The sequence below is a fragment of the Pleurodeles waltl genome, chromosome 6 (genome assembly GCF_031143425.1).
Source record: "Pleurodeles waltl isolate 20211129_DDA chromosome 6, aPleWal1.hap1.20221129, whole genome shotgun sequence".
In the NCBI taxonomy this organism is placed as follows: Eukaryota; Metazoa; Chordata; class Amphibia; order Caudata; family Salamandridae; genus Pleurodeles; species Pleurodeles waltl.
Window position 1 is genome coordinate 67,456,433 of NC_090445.1, and position 18,124 is coordinate 67,474,556.

Below are 18,124 nucleotides of genomic sequence, written 5' to 3' on the forward strand. Positions count from 1 at the left end.
AGATGCAAGGTAGGCGTTCCGTGCAAAAAAATGACTCAATGGCCTTAGCGCCATTGAGTCATTTCCCCCCATAGCGCCTTATCCCCCCGTGCTAAAATTACCCAAAGGGGGAGGAGGGATCAAATAAAAGCGCAAAGCTGACTTTGCACCATTATTTAACGCCTGGGTCAGGCAGGCGTTAGGGGACCTGTGGGCCTATTTCCATGGTGGAACACCATGGAATAAGCCCACAGGTGCCCTCCCAAGGCCCCAGGGACATCCCCACCCACACCATAGGGACAGTGGAGGATGGGGGAACCCCATCCCAGGTAAGTACAGGTAAGTATTTTTTTTTTTTTTTAGTGCCATTGGGGGCCCTACAATGGGGCTCCCTTCATGGCACTGGGTGCAATGGCCATGCCCAGGGGACTCTTGTCCCCCGTGCTGGCCATTGGGGTGGTGGACATGATTCCTGTCTTTTCTAAGACAGGAGTCATGTGGTATGGATGGTTTTACGTCAGAAAATGACGCTGGCCTGGTTAGCGTCATTTTTTTTGCTCTAACCTGCCTAACGTCATACTGCCACCCCCACCCGGCTAACGTAATTTTTTTTACGCTGGCCTACCCTTTGTGCCGGCTTGCATCATCCCATAAATATGGTGCCCGGCTGATGCCCAAGAATGGTGCAAAATGTTTTGATGCAAAACTGCGCTAGTGCTAGTTTCCACCAAAAAGTATAAATATGCCCCTCAGAATCTTGGCCATTCACTTAGTCAGGAGAATTTCTTTGTGCAATCTCATTATGCACAAGTTAATCTTGTGTAGAAACAGCCACCCATGCACATGCAGAACAGAGTATGTACCTCGATTTTGCCACAGTGTCATCACGAGCTCTTTTCACTACTGCATATTCAAGCTGCCTTAATGTTTCTTTTTCTTATTAATTTTATTGAAGTTTCAACAATTTCATACAGACATAACATAAGAGGTCAAGGTGGTTCACTACAGTTGCTGTAGCAGTTAAGGCAGAGTTATTTAGGAGACATGGGTGTCAGTCAATCAGTAAACCACATAGCTGAAAATTATCTTCGACTGATTACTGTGGCAGTGACATAAGTAATACCAGCAGACACAAAATAAACCCTTGGCAGTATCACACGAATAGAACTGAAGCCATTAACAGTGGCCATTGCCTCTTATTGGTTTCATTCTCCTTAACTATCCCTCCCCCATCAGTGATATTCGACTGCAGTGAACCCACCCTAGCTTCCTGTGTAGATAGGTCCTATATGATCCCTATATCTCTTATGGTCTGCTACAACTTTGAAGTAGTTCACTGTATACATTAGGAATGCATGCTACAAAACATGTCGTTATGCCAGTCCTTCACCTGCGTTGAGGGGCTGCGGGCCCAGCAAATGGCGATCCTTGGCCTGGACAGCAGGAGATCCAAAGCCACTGACTTCTTATCCGCTTTAGGTGCGTCTTTATCATAACCTAACAGGGCCAGCGGCAGGTCCCTAGCCATGGTGCACCCCATGACGGCCTCCAATACCTGAAAAAACTTTTCCCAGGAATTCTGCACCCCCAGGCAATACCAGGCTAGATGTGCAAATCCAGCTTCATCCGCCTTGCTTCACAGGTACTGAGGCCCATATTTATACTTTGTTAGCGTCGCATTTGCGCCGCTTTTTGACGCAAAAGCGGGGCAAACTTACAAGATACCATTGTACTTTGTAAATTTGCGCCGATTTTGCGTCAAAAATGACGCAAATGCGGCGCTAAAAAAGTATAATTATGGGCCTGAGTTTTTTCGCACATGCCATACCTGGTGAGTCTGACCAGTGTGTAATGTACCCTGTTATGTATTTGAAGTGAATTAGTCAGTGCCCACCCTTTAAGGAGATTGGCCGTGTAATCAAACAACAGTATTGCCACTGAGAGTCTGATATGGTGAGTTGAAGATGCCAGTGCCAATCTAATCTGTGTTTAGACAGGCTAGTCCTACAAGCCTCGCGTGCATAAGCCTAAAGTCTAGCCACTAAGCCGGTATGTGTAGATGATTGTAATAAGAAGGATAACGCTGGCAGCTCAGGAAGTTCCAGTAGGTTGTTTGTTGCAAAGACGTTTTTGTATAGTCTATATGGGTCTAAAATAATGGAACTGTGTCAAGGCGGTAGGTGCTCCTGTATGTGTTCCGACCTGTCTCCAGTCACGCATCACCCCTCCCTTGAAAAGATCTCCCATGTTGTGTATATCTAGGGAAATAAGTGCCCGCCCGCACCCCCCTCCTGTCCCAGTTAAAACCATAAACACCCGGTTAGGTGAGCATGTAAGGAATATAAAAGTGCTCCTGCTTGCCGGTCCAATAGATTACGCCATGAGTAAATCGTGCCATTTAAGGAGTCAAAGACTTGGTACCAGTTTGTGGAAAAGGACTTGCGGTAGGGTAAGAGGAGTCATCAGTACGCACTCCAGGTGCAGGTGGAGGAGATCCTGAGTGCCAGGCACTCAATAATAGGCAAAACGACTCTGTGCGGCATGATGTATGCTTCAAGACCACGCGCGCTCAGCCCTCCTATATCATAGGGAAGTAAGCGTAAGGGTGTCCCAACTCATGCGTGGTTGTTTTCCTGCCCAGCCTAGCTGAATCATTAATGTGCACACCCTAACCCAGACCGACCGCGGTAGAAGAGTGGTATGTTTATGAACAAAAACAAAAACCGGGAAAACACAACCATTCTCATGAGGGCCACACGGCTGGCTAGCAAGAGTGGTGAATTCGACCGACTCAGTTATTTTTAGGCGCTTTCTCATAATTTTACTGTAGCACAGTATCTGGGTCGGTATGTACCCATATCCCCAAATATCAAATAGCCTCGGTAGTCCACTGCAACGGAGCTGCCTTAATTTTGTGATTGCTGTGCAAGAGTTAGTTTTGAGGCAGTAATCCAATTCTGAACAAACTCATGATTGTCAGACACGGTTCATCGAGCAGACAACCAAGCACCTCGTGCTCGGCGTATGTGGTGAGTTGGACAGTGACAGTTTATGTTGTGCTTGAGCTGGCGTCTTAGTTTTCCCTTTCACCGGTTAAAGTGGGAATGCTGGTCGGTGTTTAGTCTGGGGTGTACTGGTGTGCCTGCCTCCAGACTGAACCCCACCACTTTCTCTAACACCATAACAGCTCCCGGGGCATCCTGCAGCCCAACACTGAAGCTCATCTGCTGTACCAGCACTCAGGTAGGTTTATCCCCTGTTACCTCTAGTGCTGCATTCCCTAATTTGCCGGTAACCTGCATGGAAAGGTGCACTGGCACCTGAGTGGGCTAGTGTTGTACCCTGGCACAGGCATGTGGAGGCAACTGGAAAGCAGAAAGAGGAGGAGGTCTGGCAGTTGAACTCTTCCCCTAGTCTCTGCACATACCTCTGACCAGTCTGTACTCACCGTTACAGTGAGGATACATGAGGAGACGCATATGGGTGCCTGCACAAGTTTATAACATGTCTTTGCGCAGCCTAGTGTAATTACTACAAAAGTGACAGTTATGATGCTCCCTTACAGGTATGAGCATGGGTTTCTTGCTCACTGTGCCACTGGATTCAAGCTAGCCTGGCTTAGGAGGGGTGATACCCCGAAATCGGTCCAAAGATGCTTGTTTCTGATTCAGCGAGGACTTGGCCTGGCAGTTCCGGCTGGACTGTTCCCTTTGGGAACAGGGTCAAGACTGATTTGCATATGGCTTGGTTCAACCTAGGGTGCCATGGTGAGCAAAAGAACAATGAATTAAACCCAGATCTCTGACTGGGGGTGAGTGTTTGAAAAGTTTCAGCATGCCGTCCATCATCCTTTTGTGTTGGTAATACCGTAGCACACTAGCAGACAGTGAGCATTCCGAGGGTGCTGGGCGGGGGGCCCCGTGCAAAGCCCAAGCCATGGCCATGGGCAGTGTAGATGCCCCTTTATGGCTCCCAGCACAGTGTTTCTGCCAGCTTTCCCATGTCTGGATCCCCGCCATGGAAAGGCTGGTGAAAACAGAGGTTGTGATCAGCACAGCAGTGCTGAGTTCAGCACTGTCGTGGCTGACCACGGGTCCGACTACCGTCAGCCCATCAGGGGACTTGTTTCCGGCAGTGGTGCCAGGGTGGTGATGTGGCAGTTGGACCGCCTGGAGTTCGCCCCTTAGTATTGTACGTCAGGCAAAATATAAAATAGGCCCAAAAGTAATCCATCAGCTGATTACACCTTATCAATTCAATAGGATCCTCAGGTCTAACAATCTTGATCTTTTGGCTGTGCCCAGAATAATCAGAGCTAGATGTGGAGGTCTGTTGTTCTCTTATCTTGCACCCAAGCTTTGGAACTCCTTGCCTCTTAACTTGAGAAGAGAGAACTATTCCCTGATCTTCGGCAAGCATTTAAAAAATATTTTTCTGTAACCAGGTCTTCTCTCTCCTCACGTTTAGCTAATTCTCTAGCACTGGGAAGTCCAGTTTCGGGTAGCCATGTGCTTTATAAGTTTGGTAAATAGAACAGAATAAGTGTTCTAAAAACACATACTCTAAATATCAGTAGAAGGGGTGCTAGCTGCTAGTGTTCAAAATATTTTATTGAGTTTTATGATATGACAATAGACCAAACAAAAAAGAGCACCAAAAAATGTACATTGAATTTTACAATATTACATTAATATAATAATTGTACCTATACCTAAACAATAACAATTGTAGTATAATAATAACTAACTACAATTGAAAATAAATAGGGGGGGTCAATAAGTATCTTCTTTACAAGTTATCATACTAGAGCTACTACTGTAATGATAAAAACATTACTTATGATGTCATATATAGTATTTTAAGGATACTTATTTATAAATGTTTTGTGATATAATTATCAATCAGTTTCCAAAATCATAGATAAACAGATATGTAGCAAACAACATCCAACATAGTGAAGTCATCTCCTTTTCTAGTAAAAATGATTCATGACCACCATTTATGGATTGATAATAATCAAGTGTTTCTACAATTGGCAGTAATTGATTTCAGAACAGCAGATAATAAAAAATCAAAAGTTTTTTTATTTGAATCTGTTGAAAGTAAAAATGATTTACAAATCAGCATATTATATGAAAGTTTACTTGAAAAATTAAACATTTTTGTTATAACATTCCAAACCTCTTTCCAAAACGTAGAAACAATATTACATTCATAGGACATATGTCTTAATGATCCTGAATACATATTACAGTGACAACAATTCCAAGAATACAGTAGTTTAGTATTAAAAAGTTTTAGCGTAGTCCATAAACAATTAAATAATATAAAGGAACTAGTTTGACATGGAGACAGCGGTAACCATCCAGAAATGCTATTCAACCATAATTCTCTCCATATGTCTTGAGAAATAAATATATCTAGTTCACAATTCCAAAAATAGGAGACAAAATGTTTATTATTTTGTTGAAAATTATAACATTTTTCATAATACATTGACACAGCATGAGATGAAGTAGCTAATGTTTGAGTGTAAACCTCTAAATCAACTATGTTTTTCTAAGTAAAACGTTGGGCAATTAATCAAGGATGCAATTACATACAATTTAATATTTAAAAATATCTGATGGAGACAGGACATTTTTTTGTTGTAATTCATCAAACATTAAAAAAGTATTGTTATCATATATATATCTTAAATGGAAAATACCAGTATTTATCCAAGATTGTCAACATGTTATATTTCAATTAAGTTTTAACAAGAGATTATATCATAAGGAAATATTTGAGGTACCAGAAATAGATGTTTGAAACAAGGAGTTTAAGGGCCTCATTACGAGGCAGGCAGTCACAAGACCGCCAGCTTCGCTGTGGCAGTCAGACCGCTGCGGCTTTGGTTGTCCGACAGCTATATTATTAGTTTGGCATTCAGACCACCATCCTACTGCTGTCTCTGACAGGATCCTAGATCCTGATGGGGTGATTCCATTTTTGGTTGGAAACAGCCAGGGCGACATTGAACTCAGCGCTGCCCTGTTGATTACAACCTTGTTCTTCACCAGCCTTTTCATCGAGGTTTCACCACCATGAAAATGCTGGTGGCCTATGGCCTGTGGCATGGGCAGTGCAGGGGCCCCTCTGCCCAGCACCATCAAAATGTGCATTGTCAACTTTGATGGATGGCCCCCTCCGTGCTATGAGATAGCACTCAGCTCCTTTAAGGGAGCCGAGTGCTATCTCATAGCACTGTTCCTGCCGGTCAGAACAGCAGAAACAGTCTATTTCAAGGTTTCCACCTGCCAAAGTACTTTGTCAAACACTGTTTCAGCATCTAATGCTAGGACACCAGCAGCTTCAATTACATGGAATAATAATCTAGTGTTGTTTACAGAATGTATATGTTTCAGGAAACCAGTTTGACTGATAGTATCGAGCAAAGAAGCCAATCTGGTTGCAAGATTTTTTGCATAAAGTTTACAATCTTGGTGATTTAATGATATAGGGTGGTAATTCGAAACAATAGTGGGATCTTTATTAGGTTTTTGAAGAACTATAATCAAGTCTTCAGTAAAAGATCCTGAAGTTGCTCCTGAAATACTAAAGTGAGTAAAAAAGGAGAAAATTCTTTATAAAATTCATCAGGTATACCATTGGGTCCTGGTGATTTACCCAGTGTAAAAGATTTATTAGCTACATTAATTTCTTCTAGTGAAAATTGGTACATCCAATGTTTCCTTAACTGATTGGGTCATTTTAGGTAAACCATAAAATTAAAAAAAATATCAATGTTAAGTGGATCTGTAGCTGGAGGATTATTATATAAATTTGAATAGTATTTCAAATAGTCATTAACTGCTTCTTCATGAGAGGCCAGTTTACCACTTAAGCAATGTATTGCATTAATATGAATTTTAGCTTTTTTGATTTGCCAAAAGTCATACAGATCTATTAGCTTTGAAGTAAAATTTAGCCTTATTATTTGAAATTTCTATGCCTCCTCTTTTGCTTAGCATGGAGTTTAACTCATATTGAAATTTCTTTCATTGTATTTTGTATTTATTATCTTTAGATGTAATAAAGAGACATTCATGTTTTGCTATTTGTTTATTCAATTAGTTAAGTTTAGAGTTTCATGTTTTTTATTATGCTCCATAATCAATATTGTGACCCCTCTGACATATGTCTTAACTGAATCCCAATGATTCACAAGTGACGTAGATCCTTTTTTTTGTTGTGTTTTGATGTATTTTTGTCATTAAGGACAATATTCCTATTCATGCGCCAGCGAGTGTTTGATTTTTGCGTGGAGTTATGTTGTAAAACTCCTGAGTGCATGGTCTAAAATATCTATATTATGAATTCTAGGATCATAAATTGATTGAATTAATTGACTGGAAATTAACAAATAATCAATTTGAGAATAGGAATTATGAGGGTAAGAGAAAAATGAAAATTGTTTCTCCTGTGGGTGATGAAGACATCAAATATCTACTAGTTTAGTTGATTTAAAAAAAGATCTAAAAGTGCATAAAGCTTTAGGAGGATTATATTTAGTTTGAGAAATAGGGGATCACATATTAGGTTAAAGTCACCACCAATAATTAGCAGTACATTACCTAATGTAATCACTTCAGATGTAATAAGGGACCAAAAGTTAGGGTTATCATCTGTTGGACCAGATACATTAACTAGATGAAAAATGATAGTATCAATTTTAATCTTGGCTATGACATAACAATCATCCTTATCTGAACATTTGCTTAGTATTTAAATATTTAACTTTTTTGCAAAAAGGATAGCAACACCGTTCTTTTTGTTAACTGAAGGAGAAGAAATAATATTACCAACCCATTTTTATTCATATATGATAAAACAGTACCATCTATATGTGTCTCTTGAAGTAGACAAATGTAACAGGGTGTCTTAAACTTTTAACATTGAAAGAAACAATTTTAATTTTGTCAACATTATCCATATTTATTAAAAAGAAAGGATAGTTAAAAGAAAGAAAAACATAGGGGTATATTTACAACAAAGTAGCACAGTGCGGCTCTGCATCAAAGTTGGCAGTGTTGTGCTGCATCACTTCAGAAATGCGTGTTCCCCCTAGCTCTAGCGCTAAATTTAGCTGCCTAGCACCAATGCAGGCACCCTAGTACCACAAGGCAAGGGTGCCTGCATTGAAGGGAATTATTATTTCTGTGCAGGAAGGTGTCCTTTCCTGCACTTAAACACTTAATAATGGTGATTCGTTACTTCTATGTGTGCTGCAGAATGATGAATGAGGATGTCAAGAGTGGAAAACTTTTGGAGGACAGTCAACCAAAATGAAATTATGGGGGTCATTACGACCCTGGCGGTCGGTGGTAAAGTGGCGGTAAGACCGCAAACAGGCCGGCGGGAAAAAAAATGGAATTATGACACCGCTGCGGTCATCCGCCACTTCACCATTCTGCCCGCCATGGCGGTGAAGACCGTTGGGCTGGAGATTGCGATCTCCAGCCCGGCGGTCGTCACTAGGCCACCAACGGTATCAGGACCCTGCATACTGCCATGGATCTCGGGTGGTTGCGGTAGGCACTATCAGTGCCAGGGAATTCCTTCCCTGGCACTGATAGGGGTCTCCACCACCCCCGCTACCCCCCACGAATCCTCCCCCCACCCCATGCCACCCCCCAAAGGTGGCACAACCCCCCTCCCCACCCCACCCCCGAACATGCACATATACACACCCCTACACGCACACACCCCCAACACTCACATATAAACACCCCTACATGCTCACACCCCCAACACGCACATATACACACCCCTACACGCACACATACACCCGACAACACATACCCGCACTCATACAAACAGACAGGCACACCGTCCGACCCGCAAACATTTCCCATACACACAACACCCCCCGCACACATACACTCACTCACTCACCCCCTCTACACTCTCACACGCACACCCCCATGCACGCACACAACACACAACACCCCCCAACCCCTTCCCTAATGGACGATCAACTTACCTTGTCCGTTGATCCTCCAGGAGGGGACGGGATCCATGGGGGCAGCTCCGCCACCAGCACACCGTCACCAGAACACCGCCGCACCGAATCATGGGATGTGATTCAGTGGGCAGTGTTCTGTTGAAGTGGCGGTGAAGGTTGAGCAACCTCCACTTTTTTCACCGTCTGCCAGTATGGCTGCTGGCGGCTTTCCGTGTGAAAAAGGACGGCGGGCTGCCAGCGGTCATAATACGCGGTGCGGAAGACCGCCACCACCGGCGGTCTTCAGTACGGCGGTACCTCGGCGGTCTTGCGAAAAGACTGCCGAGGTCGTAATGACCCCCTATGTGTCTGCAAGAAACATGGCTGTGGGACCATACCACGATAATTGACGGCTTTGTACAACTAAGTAGGCCTGCAAAGAAGAGCAAACAGGGGCCACCGTCGGGGTTGATGACGCTGGTCTCCACAAGAATAGCAAAAAAAGTGTGTGACAGTTAAATGTAACTGGTTGCTTGCCTGTAGAGTACACCTTCAGGATTTACAACCTAGTTATGAATGCATAGTGATAATGAATGTGTATATACAGGTGTGAAGGGAGGAGTATAGTATTGAAATGAGAAAATTTAAGGACGACATACATTTTATAAGTGAAATGTTTCACAAAGCTCTTGGTGGGTGATTTTAATCATAAACATGATCCGTGCCAATTTTCCCAAAACTAGTCTGGTGGCACAGGATATGGCCCTAGGAAAAAGTTTAGGATCTACAGGACTTATTTGCTTAAACAGAAGAGGGGAAGAGGATTGTCCATCAAGCCGCGCATTTAAGATAGGTCAAGAGCCATGTCCTATAGATTATGTTTTTTTACACGCCTGGAATTATGATAAAGTGGATGGGTTCCAGGTGGTACAAAGTGATGGAAGTGGTCACTTTCCTTTTAAATTTAATTAAGAAGGAGGGCGAAAAAAGCAGCAAGATATAGTGATCCCAATACAAATGGACTAGCCTAGGTGACCTACTAGAATGAGCGATGAGTGCCTGGAAAAAACAGTGAATTTTCAGCAGAATCATGTGATAAGTAGCCTAACAATAGATAATTTATTATGGTATGAAGAAATAATCAGCCAGTTGTTTGAGGGCTGAATTTAAAGAGAAGGTAGAGGGGACAATAAGTATCAAAAGAAATTACCCAAAGGGCAAGTGTGATTTAGTGATGAATGTCAGGCACATGTAAGAAAAGGGGAACAAAAGCTTAAGTAAAAGTATACTATTGAGTGTTATTACGATCTACAGAAGGACAAGAAAAGGTATAAGACACTTGTTAGGGGCGAAAAAGAGCTCATAATGAGAAATGTTGGGGAGATCTCCTGGATGCAATTGAAACAAGAAATATGAAGACATTTTGGAAGTTAATACAGACAGGTTCGGAGAAGGGTCAGGGAACCATGAATTGCGTGGTGGAAGAAGATGCCTGGGAAAAACATTTGGAAAAAATATATGGGAAAAGGGTAGAAGTGATAAAGGAGCCGATATCTCCCTGGCCTGGTATAGAAGAGAACTTTATGTCCCGCTTCTCAGTAAATGACATCAGGTGCATCATAGTGAGTTTAACATTGACTAGGGTGGCTGGCCCTGATAATCTTCCCGCTGTGATAATAAAGTGCCAGCCAGATTGGTGGGCCAAATTCTCTTCTTTTATTTTTGATGGTATCTTAGACACGGTGAGATCCCAGAAAATTGGAGAGGAGCTGTTATTAGGCCCATTTCACAAACTGGGGAATGTGCAATCCCTTAAAAATTACAGGATGACAAACCTGTTGGATGTAGGAGAAAAGGTATTTGCAAAAACTGTTTTGGAAAGGCTTAAGGAATGGGCTGCAGAACATCAAATTGTGCCTCCGATGCAAGGTGGTTTTAAGAAGGGTCCCTCTACTATCGACCACTGTTTTTCCCTTTGGGCTATTGCACGAGAAGGTGTTGAGCAGAGGAGTAGCTTGTACTGTTGACTTTCGGTCGGCGTTTGATTTAGTAGACCGCAATATCTTAGGGGCAATCTTGAATAAATACGGCATACCTAAGGATCTTTTAGCTACGATACAGGAACTGCATGGCAATAACTGGGTTCAGGTTTTTATAGATATGGAGGGGGGTCTAACAAAGAAAATTAATTTTGAAAACAGGTCGAGACAGGGTTGCGTGTTGGCACCACAATTGTTTTCTTTATATATAGCAGATCTACCATCAGCATTGGTTGTGGATTGTGATGTCAGCCCTAAAATGGATGGGAAGCAGATTGCGTATCTCCCGTATGCATATTTAGAAATATCAGCTCAAACTGCGATAGACCTACAAAGGAAATTGAATGCATTTAGGGAGTATTGTGGTTATAAAAAGTTAGTGGTAAATATGAAAAAACTAATGTGTGGTTTGGGACAATTTTTTTTAATTTTAACTGGATGTTAAGGATCTCAAAATTGGAAATTGTGAAAGAATACAAATACTTAGGTTTTTGGTTAGAGCAGTTCCTGAAAGTCCACTTAGAAGAATTGAAAGTGAGGGCCCTCACATCAGTTGGTGTTTTGAAAAATGTTAATAAGGATTTGGCAAGATGTCATATAGGCCTGTTCTGAAAGCATATGCGGCTATGGTACCACCCCAGTTCCAGTACGGTAAAGTATGGGATGTGGAGGAGGGAAAATGTTTAAAATGTTTATTTTCTCTACCTAGGTCTTCCATGATGCATGCCATAAGAAGGGAGATGGGCTTGGTGTCATGCACCAACGTAGTTTTGCACCAAAAGGTTTAGCACCGACTTGCGCCATTCCTGAGCACCAGCCGGTGCCATATTTATGGAATGGCACAAGCCGGTGCAAAGGGTGGATTAGCATTAAAAAATAAATGACGTTAGGCGGTTTGCACCAAAAAATGAGGCTAGGCTGGTTAGAGTAAAACAAAGATGACTTTACCCAGCCTAGTGTCATTTTCTGACGCAAAACCATCCATACCTCATGACTCCTGTCTTAGAACAGACAGGAGTCATGCTCACCGCCCCAATGGCCAGCACAGGGGACCAGTGTCCCCTGGGCATGGCCATTGCACCCTATGCCATGCAGGGGGCCCCAAGTTAGGCCCCTGATGGCACTTTAATTTAAAAAAAGAAATTACTTACTATACTTTCCCTACTTACCTGGGATGCGGTTCCCCATCCTCCGGTGTCACTCTGGTGCGGGTGGGGGTGTTCCTGGGGCTTGAGGAGGGCACCTGTGGACCCATTCCATTGTGTTTAACCATGGAATTGGGTCCACAGATCCCCTCACGCCTGGTCTGACCCAGGCGTTATTGCACCATTATTTAGCCTCTCCTCCAACCCGTGTGTAATTTTAGCATGGGGGATAAATACGGGGCTATGGTGTTAGCACAATTTTTCAGATGGAAACGCCTACCTTGTATCTCATTGACGCAAGGTAGGTTCACGCATCTAAAAAATTGTGCAAACTCCAAGATTTTGACATTAGACTGGTCTAATGTCAAAATATAAATATGAGTTAGTTTTGCAGCGAATTTGTGTGAACAAAAATGACGCAAATGTGGCACAAATGGGGTATAAGTAGTCCCCAAAGAGTCTCAATGGTGCAAGGATGAAACTGCAAAAAGTGAACGGAAATTGGTCAATGGAGTAAGAAACAGTCTAGCAGGGATCCAAGTGGCATTCGCACGAATTACATTTAGAGGTCGCTAACAGTGAGCTTAGGATAACAAGCTAGGAAGTAACTCGAAAGTGTGTCCTACAATACCTTGTGGATAAACAATCTGTCCATTTTATGTGTATATCATGGCAGAATGAAGCTTGATTTCCATATAAGGATATGTTGCCAAATCTTCAATTTAGAAATGAACTTCTTCGGTTGAGGATTGGAATTAATCCCTGTTATTCAAATGAGAAAATGTTAATGATGATTAGGGGGACAGCGAGGTATTGCATATGTGAGTTAAAAAAAGTGATATTTTGCATATTTTGTTGGACTGTTTAAAGTTTTTAACCCTACGTAAAATGATTTTACGTCCCTTTTTTATACTGTATGATATTAAAAATTGTGTGCAAGCTACGGAAATTAGCTCTTTAGATATTGTCTGTGCCACTGGGAGGTTTATAATTGTAGTAAAAAATGTTTTTATGAGTGCGTAGGATAATTAGGTTTTATGAAACATGAATTTATTAAACCCAATCTTAGTGTTGTTGTGTCATATTCCATTTTTATATGTGTTGTTTTATAGCACTTTGTAATTGGTTTAATGGACAAAATGTCTAAATAAACATTTCTTTGACTGATTGACTGACTGACGTACAAGAAGCAAATCGCCCTTCTTTAATGATTGTTTATGTGTAGAAAGGGACACCTTCCTGCACATAAACAATCATTTATAGCATTGTGCTCTTCTGCAGCACACATAGAAAAAGCAAAAACGAGGAGAAATAAAAGTATTTCTCCTCTTTGCGCCATGCTTACGCAACCCCTGGGGTGGCGTTAGTTTTTGGTGCTGCCTCAGATTTACGTTCCCTGTAAATCTGAGGCAGCATCAAAAGCAATGGGTGTTGTGGTAGAACACCCACCGCAACACCCATTGCACGCCCCTCTGCCTCAGAAAACTGCATCAAGAGAGCCTATATTTACAAGGCAGCATTAAGCCACAAAAAAATGCTTAACGCAGCCTTGTAAATATGGCGTGGGGCACAGCGCCACAGGAGCATCACAAAAAATGACACTCCGGTGGTGCTAGAGGCTTGCAAATATGCCCCATAGTTTATCCAGCTGAGAAGTAGCTCTAAAGGGAGATGAAAAGTGAACAAAGAAGGGCGGAGACAGACATAAAAACAACAACATAGAAACAAATAGTATTTCAGAATCGCACACAACACATGGTCAAGAGTGACCTGCCTAGACAATGTCCTCATAGAGAAAATCGGAAAAGCAGGCTAAATGAAATAAAAAGAATGTAAGTTAAGTAGTAGTATAATTCGTCTCCATGGAGAGTGGAGAATGCTGATCTAAAAAGGCGTTCAAGATCATTAGGGTGATATAAAGACTTTGAAATACCATCTTTCCAAATTCTCATAATAAATGGATCAAAGAAACCCTACTTAAATCCACAACTTCTTAATTGTGGTTGAAGTTCAGTGAATTCCTTGCAAATTTTGACAGTTTCCTTGGCAAAGTCCTGATGAATAAATATTTTTTTCCTTTGACCATTAAGGTTAGAATGTTGCTTGCCACTTTCTGAATCAATACTGGATGATGGTCAAGCAATACTTTGAAGATTACTTGACATTGTTTCACATTGTTTGGATTTCAATGAGAAGGAATTCTATATGCCTTGTCTATGTTGAAGTTTTTTGGAAATTTTAAATGTAACAGACCAGACAGCAAGGTTTCCAAATATCACCTGTAAACTTTGCCTTCAACATCTTCTGATAAATTGAAAATGCACAAGTTATATTATCTATTATGATTTTCTAAGTCAAGTAATAGAGTAATGATGGGCTCGATTTTTGCCGTGAGCGGTGTACATTTTGGCCTTGTTATCCTGAATTTTTATTGTATTGTTGCGGATATTTTTAATTTCTGAAACAATGTTATCCATATTAGAACAAACTGCTTGTAATTCTTCTATTAAAGTATTTAAGGAAGGCTCATTGGAATCAACAAGTTTTGATTTAACAGGCAGAGGAGAATGTGTTTGCTTATGTTTGTTATTTATGACCTGCGCATTCCTTCCTTCCATTTATAATAAATAAGCTGTAAGAAACTTAGTCCCTGATTATTCCAAAGTGGCCTAGTGCGCTGCAACACAAAAATAGCAGCGCTGCGCCACCTTTGAAATGCAGGGATGTGTTGTATTTACAGGAATACAACGCACCCCTGCATTTCCCCCCTGCGCTGGTGCTGAATAAAGCTGCCTGCACTAAATTAAGTTGCCTCCGCTAACACAGGTATCCTTGCATCATAGTGCAAGGGTGTCTGCGTTGAGGGGATAGATTGTTTATGCGCGGAAAGGTGTCCCTTCCTGCACATAAACGATGTATAACAGTGATGGCGATTTGGCACTATAATGGCAATTTGGCACTTCTATGTGTGGTGCAAAATGCAGCACACATAGAAGTACCAAAGTGTCATTTTGGAATGATTGTTTATGTGCAAGGAAGGGACACATTCCTGCACATAAACAATCATCCATGGCATTTAGCAAAAAACGGGGAAGAATGAAAACATTACTCCTCGTTTTGCCATGCAGTTATTTGCACTGCCACGGATTTACAATTTCTCGTAAATCTGGGGCAGCATCAAAAGCAATGTGTGTTGCGGTATAACCGCTGCAGGTATAACCACTCTGTTTGGTGTATGCCAAATAGCTTTGTTATTTGCTCCACCATGATTCCAAGTTAATTACATCAGACAATGTGGCAGATATACCACCTAGTAGCGGTTAACTGGGCTGCAACTGGTCACTCTGCAAAAGGCTGCCATGGAATTAGTGAGAGGGAGCTTCTTATAAAGATATGTTTGGTATCCTTTAAATGCTATATAAACCTCTTGAACCCCATATGTTAAGCAGACCAAATATTTTGTATTGAAAGTATAATTAGGGGGTGCATTTCTGGGTGTGTGATTTGGTGGACATAGGCGTGGGGAGATGGAGCAATCTTGGTGTAGAAACCTAATTTCTCTGGCCAATATGGCCTCAGATATCACGTATTTCCCCAGGCTGGGGTGGTGGAGTGACAGTTCCATCACTCTGACAGATGGAGAGCTTACTATCCAAGCACTAGCTCATGACAAAAGTATTGGGATGTTCTAAAGGAATGCAAATCAGGATCTACATCTGTAGTATAGAATAAGACTCAAATGCAGTGAAATTAATCTACTTTATATGGTGATGTTCTTAGTGAGTATTGTAGTCTCAGTTTTACTTGGAGAGGATTCTACCAAAAATAACTTCCTTTAAGAAGGCTTGATGCTAACACAGGTACATCAGCTTCTGCACTTCATATGGGACACCAGGGGGATAATATGCACCACATCTGAGTATTATGCCCCAATTTACACTTTGTATATTTCATGCTGCATGTTTCTTCTCTTGTCATTCTTATATTTTCTCTTTTTCCTTCTCAGTGAGATTTTCAGTCATTGGACTTGATCTGCCCCTGGTCATACATCCTGGAGAAGATGCTGTGCTACCATGTCACCTGTCACCCAAGATCAATGCACAGAACATGACGATAAGGTGGTTTAAAGAGAAATACCAGAACATTGTCCACTTGTATCAGGACAGAGGGTTCCGGATTGAAAATCAGATGGCAGAGTACAGGAGCAGAACAACCCTTATTAAAGATAGTATTGTTGTTGGCAGTGTGTCCTTGATAATACGCAACGTTCAACCTTCCGATAGTGGGCTGTACACATGTTTCTATAACACAGGATCCTTCTATGAAGAAGCAGTAATAGAAGTAAAGGTAGCAGGTCAGTCATATACATTTTATTCTGAAAATATCATTATGACCTCCCTGTTCAGTCATATTCAGCCTCTCAGGAACTTCTAAAAGGTGAGCGTACAAGGAAGGGAATTGGCCCTACATAAAATGTTTGGCAATATTTTTTTGGGCTCAGTCATAATGCATAGTTTGAGACTGGGGCCCTGTTTTAGATGTCAGAGTATGGTAATTACTCCATCAGGGCTACGGAGTAAAATACTCAGTCTCCCTGATGGAGTAACCATGCCCCAACTTCACTTAATGCGCTGGACCAGCGACATCTCTTATCTTTTGAAGGAAGCGCCATCATGGAAATTCCTGTCAATGTATTAAAAGTTTGTTTCATGGTATGCTCAGCTGTTGGACTGGTTGTAATGCCTTCTGGAAGTGCCCAAATTATGAGCATCTTCCAGTTAAAAGCTCAACAACAGATGGTGAATTCATGGACTGTCCTTTGAGAATACCAGGAAGAGCCTGCTCATTGTAGTAGTGTGAAGGCAGAGTTGTACAGGAACATTGCATGTTCAGCCCCTGCGCTTAATTACTGTCCTGTTGGCACATCAATGATGGGCTATATAAACATGGAGTCATGTCCGTCTGACACAAAAACCTCCATAAATAAATCGGGGATAAAAACAGGAGCTTCCTCCCATGGTGTGAGGGTCAGTTCAATGTTTTTAATTTGCACATAAATAGGTAAAATCAAGTTCTTCCATATTTTGTGTGAAATGCGTTCCTGTGTCAGTTTGTGATGGGAGGACACATTTAACAAGTGCACCCCGAACAGCAGCTGCTTGTGTCCTCTTGTTCCCAAGTGTTTGAGGTTCCTTTTTACTGGGAACATGGACGACATTTAGGGGTCGTCCTGCGACCCCTGGCTTGCCCTTTGCGACCCCTGGCATTGCGTTTGCGACCCCTGGCCTCAGAGGTGGCCATTCCAGTGCCAGGAATACAGTGACAGCTCGTCCTTATGGATGTCAGTTGGGGCTCCACTCACTTTGTTTTCTTTCCAGTTTTTATGACAATAATAGTGATTAACATTATGTTATTCACTATTATTGTAATACAAATGGAAGACACTTCCTTAGAATGTGCTCTTCCATGGAAACTGAGGTAAGTAAAAAATGCTTTTAAATATATTTTGTGTGCGTGCTTATGAATAAGAGTGTATTAATGTGAGAGTTTGTGTGTATGTGTGAATTTGTGTGTATGTGTGTGTGGGTGAAAGTGAAGGTCAAAGGGAGTCCGATAGCACTTCCGCTACCCCTGGCAAATTGACGTCTATGATAGGGAATGGTGCATTTCAAAGTAAGATTTCACCACAAATGGTGCATTATTTCGCCATAATTTCGGAGATTTTACTAACAAGGTAAAAGCGAAATACTCAGAATTACGCATTCCATTGGTGTGATTTAAATTTCGCCCAGAACTTATTAAGCGTTGTTCATTTGCAGAAACAGTTAATTACAAGAAGTTTTTATTGAAAGAGAGGTATACACGTGGCTTGAAGAATAAACATTTTGATGTTAAAGAGACTACATCATTCCTGAGAAAAAGTTGTTGTCTGTGCCCTTGTCTTAAAAGCTGTGTTCGCTTCAGTAGCCACCGCT

At 41.7% G+C, this 18,124-nt stretch overlaps 1 protein-coding gene across 3 annotated transcripts in view; it reads left to right on the forward strand.

Moving 5' to 3' along the window:
- LOC138299205 (butyrophilin subfamily 1 member A1-like) overlaps positions 1-18,124 on the forward strand; it is a 745,683-nt gene that overhangs the window by 88,187 nt on the left and 639,372 nt on the right. For all 3 annotated transcript variants that reach the window (XM_069237316.1, XM_069237318.1, XM_069237319.1), the window contains exon 3: positions 16,156-16,503. In XM_069237316.1, the coding sequence (XP_069093417.1) occupies positions 16,156-16,503 (348 nt within the window). The remainder of the gene's footprint in view (positions 1-16,155; positions 16,504-18,124) is intronic.